The following is a 9,491-nucleotide window of genomic DNA, read 5'->3' on the forward strand; positions in this document are numbered from 1 at the left end:
CTTTTCTATGTCAGCCATATTTTTAGTAAAATTCTGAGAAGACTTTAAAGCTCACATTTGCTACTAAAATTTTTATTTTTTAGAAATGTAGCTCATGCAAATAAAGGTCTCTTTGGGCCCAAATGAACATTATTTTATGAGAGAAACTGTCTCTAGTTTCAAAACTATACAATAAGGTACCTATCAGTATAAGAAAACAGTTCAATTATTTTTTACTATTTGTCCAATCAAAACGGCACCATATCTGACTTAATTCCATTATAAGAATTTCAATACCCTGCTATTACAGTATTGATACCCTGCTGCTTTTATGGTATGCCTTATTTTACACTAGCAATGAATTCAGAAAAACACACATGGAAATAGAACCCTATTATCCTCCACTGATATTGTCTAATATGGTTCTGCTGATTAAGGAGGCTGCTCATTTTCCCCTCCCCCCTTTTCCCTCTTTTGTCCCCATCCTCACCCCTGCCCAGTTCAGTAAAGTGTACTAGACCAATGGGATGGGGTGGGAAAGAGTGATATATTGGTTGGAGTAAACTTTTTTCTGAAAAATTGCTGAATGCAAACCACCTCAGGGCAGTATAAAAACACCTGTAACAGAGGAGGAGCTTCAACATGGCGGAAGAGTAAGACGCAGAGATCACCTTCCTCCCCACAAATACATCAGAAATACAGCTACACGTGGAACTGCTCCTATACAACACCTACTGAACGCTGGCAGAAGACGTCAGACCTCCCAAAAGGCACGAAACTCCCCACGCAACCAGGTAAGTCAAAAGAAAAAAGAAAAAACAGAGACAAAAGAATAGGGACGGGACCTGCACCAGTGGGAGGGAGCTGTGAAGGAGGAAAGGTTTCCACACACTAGGAAGCCCCTTCGCAGGCGGAGACTGCGAGGGGCAGAGGGGGGAAGCTACGGAGCCATGGAGGAGAGCGCAGCCACAGGGGTGCGGAGGGCAAAGCGGAGAGATTCCCGCACGGAGGCTCGGCGCCGAGCAGCACTCAGCAGCCCGAGAGGCTTGTCTGCTCACCCGCTGGGGCGGGCGGGGCTGGGAGCTGAGGCTCGGGCTTCGGTCGGATCCCAGAGAGAGGACTGGTGTTGGTGGCGTGAACACAGCCTGAAGGGGGCTAGTGCGCCACAGCTAGCCGGGAGGGAGTCCGGGAAAAAGTCTGCAGCTGCCGAAGAGGCAAGAGACTTTTTCTTCCCTCTTTGTTTCCTGGTGCGCGAGGAGAGGGGATTCAGAGCGCCGCCTAAACGAGCTCCAGAGACGGGCGTGAGCCGCGGCTATCAGCGTGGGCCCCAGAGACAGGCATGAGACGCTAAGGCTGCTGCTGCCACCACCAAGAAGCCTGTGTGCAAGCACAGGTCACTCTCCACACCTCCCCTCCCGGGAGCCTGTGCAGCCCGCCACTGCTAGGGGCCCGTGATCCAGGGACAACTTACCCGGGAGAACACACGGCGCGCCTCAGGCTGCTGCAACGTCACACCGGCCTCTGCCGCCGCAGGATCGCCCCGCATCCGTACCCCTCCCTCCCCCCGCCTGAGTGAGCCAGAGCCCCTGAAGCAGCTGCTCCTTTAACCCCGTTCTGTCTGGGTGGGGAACAGACGCCCTCAGGCGACCTACACGCAGAGGCGGGGCCAAATCCAAAGCTGAACCCCGGGAGCTGTGCAAACAAAGAAGAGAAAGGGAAATCTCTCCCAGCAGCCTCAGAAGCAGCGGATTAAAGATCCACAGACAACTTGATGTACCTGCATCTGTGGAATACCTGAATAGACAACGAATCATCCCAAATTGAGGAGGTGGACTTTGGCAGCAACGATATATATATTTTTTCCCTTTTTTCTCTTTTTGTGAGTGTGTATGTGTACGCTTCTGTGTGTGATTTTGTCTGTATAGCTTTGCTTTTACCATTTGTCCCAGGGTTCTGTCTGTCCGTTTGTTTTTTTATTACTTAAAAAATTTTTTTCTTAATATTTATTTATTTTAATAACTTTATTTTATTTTATTTTATCTTCTTCTTTCTTTCTTTCTTTCTTTTTTTCCTACCTTTTATTCTGAGCCGTGTGGAGGACAGGCTCTTGGTGCTCCAGCCAGGCATCAGGGCTGTGCCTCTGAGGTGGGAGAGCCAAGTTCAGGACACTGGTCCACAAGAGACCTCCCAGCTCCACGTCATATCAAATGGCGAAAATCTCCCAGAGATCTCCATCTCAACACCAAGACCCAGCTCCACTCAACGACCAACAAGCAACAGTGCTGGACACCCTATGCCAAACAACTAGCAAGAGAGGAACAAAACCCCATCCATTAGCACAGAGGGTGCCTAAAATAATAATAAGGCCCCAGACACCCCAAAACACACCACCAGACGTGGACCTGCCCCACAGAAAGACAAGATCCAGCCTCATCCACCAGAACACAGGCACTAGTCCCCTCCACCAGGAAGCCTACGCAACCCACTGAACCAACCTTAACCACTGGGGACAGACACCAAAAACAATGGAAACTGCGAACCTGCAGCCTGCGAAAAGGAGACCCCAAACACAGTAAGTTAAGCAAAATGAGAAGACAGAGAAACACACAGCAGATGAAGGAGCAAGGCAAAAACCCACCAGACTTAACAAATGAAGAGGAAATAGGCAGTCTACCTGAAAAAGAATTCAGAATAATGATAGTGAAGATGATCCAAAATCTTGGAAATAGAATGGAGAAAATACAAGAAACTTTTAACAAGGACCTAGAAGAACTAAAGAGCAAACAAAGAGTGATGAAGAGTTTTTACAGTGACTGTAAATGGATTAAGTGCTCCAACCAAAAGACATAGACTGGCTGAATGGATACAAAAACAAGACCCGTATATATGCTGTCTACAAGAGATCCACTTCAGACCTAGGGACACATACAGACTGAAAGTGAGGGGATGGAAAAAGATATTCCATGCAAATGGAAATCAAAAGAAAGCTGGAGTAGAAATTCTCATATCAGACAAAATAGACTTTAAAACAAAGACTATTACAAGAGACAAAGAAGGACACTACATAATGATCAAGGGATCAATCCAAGAAGAAGATGTAACAATTGTAAATATTTATGCACTCAACATAGGAGCACCTCGATACATAAGGCAAATACTAACAGCCATAAAAGGGGAAATCGACAGTAACACAATCATAGTAGGGGACTGTAACACCCCACTTTCGCCAATGGACAGATCATCCAAAATGAAAATAAATAAGGAAACACAAGCTTTAAATGATACATTAAAGAAGATGGACTTAATTGATATTTATAGGGCATTCCACCCAAAAACAACAGAATACACATTCTTCTCAAGTGCTCATGGAACATTCTCCAGGATAGCTCATATCTTGGGTCACAAATCAAGGCTTGGTAAATTTAAGAAAATTGAAATCCTGTCAAGTATCTTTTCCAACCACAATGCTATGAGACTAGATATCAATTACAGGAAAAAATCTGTAAAAAATACAAACACTTGAGGGTTAAACAATACACTACTAAATAACTAAAAGATCACTGAAGAAATCAGAGAGGAAATCAAAAAACACCTAGAAACAAATGACAATGAAAAAACGACGACCCAAAACCTATGGGATGCAGCAAAAGCAGTTCTAAGAGAGAACTTTATAGCAATAAAATCCTGCCTCAAGAAACAAGAAACATCTCAAATAAACAATCTAACCTTACACCTAACGCAATTAGAGAAAAAAGAACAAAAAAAACCCCAAAGTTAGCGGAAGGAAAGAAATCATAAAGATCAGATCAGAAATAAATGAAAAAGAAATGAAGGAAACGATAGCAAAGATCAATAAAACTAAAAGCTGGTTCTTTGAGAAGATAAACAAAAGTGATAAACCATTAGCCAGACTCATCAGGAAAAAAAGGGAGAAGACTCAAATCAATAGAATTAGAAATGAAAAAGGAGAAGTAACAACTGACACTGCAGAAATACAGAGGATCATGAGAGACTACTACAAGCAACTATATGCCAAAAAAAATGGACAACATGGAAGAAATGGACAAATTCTTAGAAATGCACAACCTTCTGAGACTGAACCAGGAAGAAATAGAAAATATGAACAGAACAATCACAAGCACTGAAATTGAAACTGTGATTAAAAACCTTCCAACAAACAAAAGCCCAGGACCAGATGGCTTCACAGGCAAATTCTATCAAACATTTAGAGAAGAGCTAACACCTATCCTTCTCAAACTCTTCCAAAATATAGCAGAGGGAGGAACACTCCCAAACTCATTCTGCGAGGCCACCGTCACCCTGATACCAAAACCAGACAAAGATGTCACAAAGAAAGAAAACTACAGGCCAATATCACTGATGAACATAGATGCAAAAATCCTCAACAAAATACTAGCAAACAGAATCCAACAGCACATTAAAAGGATCATACACTATGACCAAGTGGCGTTTATTCCAGGAATGCAAGGATTCTTCAATATATGCAAATCAATCAACGTGATACACCATATTAACAAACTGAAGGAGAAAAACCATATGATCATCTCAATAGATGCAGAGAAAGCTTTTGACAAAATTCAACACCCATTTATGATAAAAACCCTCCAGAAAGTAGGCATAGAGGGAACTTTCCTCAACATAATAAAGGCCATATATGACAAACCCACAGCCAACATCATCCTCCTCAGTGGTGAAAAACTGAAACCATTTCCACTAAGATAAGGAACAAGACAAGGTTGCCCACTCTCACCACTATTATTCAACATAGTTTTGGAAGTGTTAGCCACAGCAATCAGAGAAGCAAAAGAAATAAAAGGAATCCAAATTGGAAAAGAAGAAGTAAAGCTGTCACTGTTTGCAGATGACATGATACTATACATAGAGTATCCTAAAGATGCTACCAGAAAACTACTAGAGCTAATCAATGAATTTGGTAAAGTAGCAGGATACAAAATTAATGCACAGAAATCTCTTGCATTCCTATACACTCATGATGAAAAATCTGAAAGTGAAATTAAGAAAACACTCCCATTTACCAATGCAACAAAAAGAATAAAATATCTAGGAATAAACCTACCTAAGGAGACAAAAGACCTGTATGCAGAAAATTATAAGACACTGATGAAAGAAATTAAAGATGATACAAATAGATGGAGAGATATACCATGTTCTTGGATTGGAAGAATCAACATTGTGAAAATGACTCTACTACCCAAAGCAATCTACAGATTCAATACAATCCCTATCAAACTATCACTGCCATTTTTCACAGAAGTAGAACAGAAAATTTCACAATTTGTATGGAAACACAAAAGACCCCGAATAGCCAAAGCAATCTTGAGAAAGAAAAACGGAGCTGGAGGAATCAGGTTCCCTGACTTCAGACTATACTACAAAGCTACAGTAATCAAGACAGTATGGTACTGGCACAAAAACAGAAATAGAGATCAATGGAACAGGATAGAAAGCCCAGAGATAAACCCATGCACATATGGTCACCTTATCTTTGATAAAGGAGGCAAGCATATACAATGGAGAAAAGACAGCCTCTTCAATAAGTGGTGCTGGGAAAACTGGAAAGCTACATGTAAAAGAATGAAATTAGAACACTCCCTAACACCGTACACAAAAATAAACTCAAAATGGATTAAAGACCTAAATGTAAGGCCAGACACCATCAGACTCTTAGAGGAAAACATAAGCAGAACACTCTATGACATAAATCACAGCAAGATCCTTTTTGACCCACCTCCTAGAGAAATGCAAATAAAAACAAAACTAAACAAATGGGACCTAATGAAACTTAAAAGCTTTTCCACAGCAAAGGAAACCATAAACAAGATGAAAAGACAACCCTCAGAATGGGAGAAAATGTTTGCCAATGAAGCAACTGACAAAGGATTAACCTCCAAAACATAGAAGCAACTCATGCAGTTCAATATCAAAAAAAACAAACAACCCAATCCAAAAATGAGCAGAAGACCTAAATAGACATTTCTCCAAAGAAGATATACAGATTGCCAACAAACACATGAAAGAATGCTCAACATCACTAATCATTAGAGAAATGCAAGTCAAAACTACAATGAGATATCATCTCACCCCGGTCAGAATGGCCATCATCAAAAAATCTACAAACAGTAAATGCTGGAGAGGGTGTGGAGAAAAGGGAACCCTCTTGCACTGTTGATGGGAATGTAAATTGATACAGCCACTATGGAGAACCGTATGGCGGTTCCTTAAAAAGCTAAAAATAGAACTACCATACGACCCAGCAATCCCACTACTGGGCATATACCCTGAGAAAACCGTAATTCAAAAAGAGTCATGTACCAAAATGTTCATTGCAGCTCTATTTACAATAGCCAGGACATCGAAGCAACCTAAGTGTCCATCAACAGATGAATGGATAAAGAAGATGTGGCACGTATATACAATGGAATATTACTCAGGCATCAAAAGGAACGAAACTGAGTTATTTGTAGTGAGGTGGATGGACCTAGAGACTGTCATACAGAGTGAAGTAAGTCAGAAAGAGAAAAACAAATACCTGGCACGTATATACAATGGAATATTACTCAGCCATCAAAAGGAACGAAATTGAGTTATTTGTAGTGAGGTGGATGGACCTAGAGACTGTCATACAGAGTGAAGTAAGTCAGGAAGAGAAAAAAAAATACCTTATGCTAACACGTATATATGGAATCTAAAAAAAAAAGAAAAAAGATGGTCAGAAGAACCTAGGGGCAAGACGTGAATAAAGATGCAGACCTACTAGAGAATGGACTTGAGGATACGGGGAGGGGGAAGGGTAAGCTTGGAGAACATGAGAGAGTGGCATGGACATATATACACTACCAAACGTAAAATAGCTAGCTAGTGGGAAGCAGCCGCATAGCACAAGGAGATCAGCTCTGTGCTTTGTGACCACCTAGAGGGGTAGGATAGGGAGGGTGGGAGGGAGGGATATGCAAGAGAGAAGAGATATGGGGACATATGTATATGTATAACTGATTCACTTTGTTATAAAGCAGAAACTAACACACCATTGTAAAGCAATTATACTCCAATAAAGATGTTAAAAAAAAGAAAAGAAAAAAAAAAACCTCTAACAATGGAAACCTTGGCATGATTTGAATTAACTCTTTCATTCAGCAAACATTAGTTGAACATCTGTGTGCTCCTTGTTTTAGGCATCAGAAATACAAATATGAATATGATAGTCCCTGACTCAAAGAGTTCACTCTTTTAAGGGACATCATGGGGTGGGAGGAGTGACAGACAATTTATATATGTGACTGGGTGTAAAAGGTTTGAATAGGACTTTGCCAGGTGGACAAGGAAGAGAAGAGCTCCCAGGCAGAATGAATAGCAAGTGTAAGACAAGAAGATGTGAAATGACAAGATGTTTTGGATACTTACAGGCAAATGGTGATGGGAGGAGAGGATGAGAAGTGGCCAGAGATGATGTTGGAAAGGGACAAGAGCTAGATCACAAAAGGGCTTTGTATACCACTGATCACTAGAGAGGTGTTTTCTCTTGTTGGGCAAGGATGGTACATATAGCTTGGATGAAATATTCCTGAGCCATGTGTTTCTTTTCATTCTCATTTCATGCTTACCAAGTTGTTTTCTGACTTGGTCTTAGAGATACCATGATATCAGGAAAGGAATATTCAGAGCGGTGAGCAGAAATAAAATGGTAACTGGAAAAATAGAACTCCACTTAAAATTCATAAATTAGAATAAAGAGTTCAGAAACAGACCCAAATCTCTTGGGAAATTAATTACATGATGCAAGTAGCATTTCAAACCAGTATAGAAAGGATGGACTTTTCAGGAAATGATGTCAGAACAATTAGTTAGCCTTGGGGGGGCGGGGGCAAACTGATCCCTACCTCATTCCTTATACCAAATAAATTCCAGATGGATCAAAGATTTAAATATTAAAACAAATATTAGAAGAAAATATAGGTATTGATATTATCCTAAACTCAGAAACAACAAAAAATGTATAGCTTCCTACTCGGCGGCAACCACCGCACAAGCCGGACTTCGCTCGCTGGCAACTCGCTCCGCTTCCTCGGCAGCCATGTCTGATAAGTTTGATAAGTCGAAATTGAAGAAAACAGAAACGCAAGAGAAAAATCCACTGCCTTCAAAAGAAACGATTGAACAGGAGAAGCAAGCAGGCGAGTTGTAATGAGGCGTGCGCCGCCAATATGCACTGTACATTCCACAAGCATTGCCTTCTTATTTTACTTATTTTAGCTGTTTAACTTTGTAAGATGCAAAGAGGTTGGATCAAGTTTAAATGACTGTGCTGCCTCTTTTCACATCAAAGAATGGACAACTACTGACAACGAAGGCTGCGCCTGCCTCTCGCATCTGCCTGTCTGGCTGGCAGGGAAGGAAAAGAACTTGCTTGTTGGTGCAGGAGGAAGCTGGGCAGGACGACAGTGAAATCTAGAGTAAAAAGCAAGCTGGTCCACGGTGTCCTGTGGGCTGTAAACTGCAGTTTAATCGGAGTGCCATTTTTTTTGTTGTTGTTCAAATGATTTTAATTATTGGAATGCACACTTTTTAAATATACAAATAAAAATTTTAAAACCTGAAAAAAAATGTATAGCTTCCTAATAGCACATGAAAACTAAAATAAAAACAATGATCTGTGGAAAATATTTGCAACATTTATGATAAAGAGAAATTTTACTTAGTATATAAAGAGCTCTTTTAAATCCAGTAAGAAAAAGCCCAACACCAGAATTAAAAAATGGCCAATGGATGTTGATTACCTGATTAGTCTCTCCATAATCAAATAACTTTGTCAAGTATTATAGATGTTAAAATAATTCAACTAAAAATCCTCTAATACTTTATTTTTTTAATCTCCTTTATTTTTCTGGACCAAGACTGAATCTTTTCTCAAATACATAATCTGAATCTCTGTTCAGATGAATATTTTGCCGTCTTTATTTTGACTGCCCTTGTTTTCAAAATGTATACTTCAACTGCTTTTCAAATGTACATTTACCTTTTGAAATATGTTTACTTGTGAGCACAATGGCCTCCCTTTCCTGTGGATCCCAAAAGAATACATGAAAAGATACGGGGATAGATCTTTGTACTCATTTGAAAAGAAATGTAGAAGTGATGTGCTAAGATCTGAGAGTGTGACAGTTGCTGAATTCTGGTTGGTTTCACTCAATCCCTCTCATTTCTTCTTGCATGCTGATCCATGACGAAAGCCGTACTTCAAAATTTCCAAGGCTGTGGTTTTATTTCCACAACATATATGAAAGGGTAATTCATTAAAAAAAAAAACCCAAATGGTCAATGGACACATAAAAATGCTCAACCTCACTAGTAATCAAAGGGATACAAATTAATACAACATTGAGATCATTTTTATCTCTTCGATTGATAAAAATTGAGAAGACTGATAATTGTGTTGACTTGGGGGTGGAGAAACAGGGCACTGTTTTGATAAG

General features: G+C 40.3%; 1 protein-coding gene across 1 annotated transcript; it reads left to right on the forward strand.

The window, feature by feature from the left end:
* Positions 1-621: 621 nt before the first annotated feature.
* Positions 622-8,579, forward strand: LOC309620162 (uncharacterized protein; the record flags this gene model as incomplete). The annotated part of the gene is made up of 2 exons (XM_082376223.1): positions 622-632; positions 7,999-8,579. The coding sequence occupies 2 exons, from the start codon at positions 622-624 to the stop codon at positions 8,201-8,203; spliced, it is 216 nt and encodes a 71-aa protein (XP_082232349.1). The 3' UTR covers positions 8,204-8,579.
* Between the last annotated feature and the right edge of the window lie 912 nt (positions 8,580-9,491).

The sequence above is a fragment of the Balaenoptera borealis genome, assembly GCF_965194805.1.
Source record: "Balaenoptera borealis genome assembly, chromosome: X".
NCBI lineage: Eukaryota > Metazoa > Chordata > Mammalia > Artiodactyla > Balaenopteridae > Balaenoptera > Balaenoptera borealis.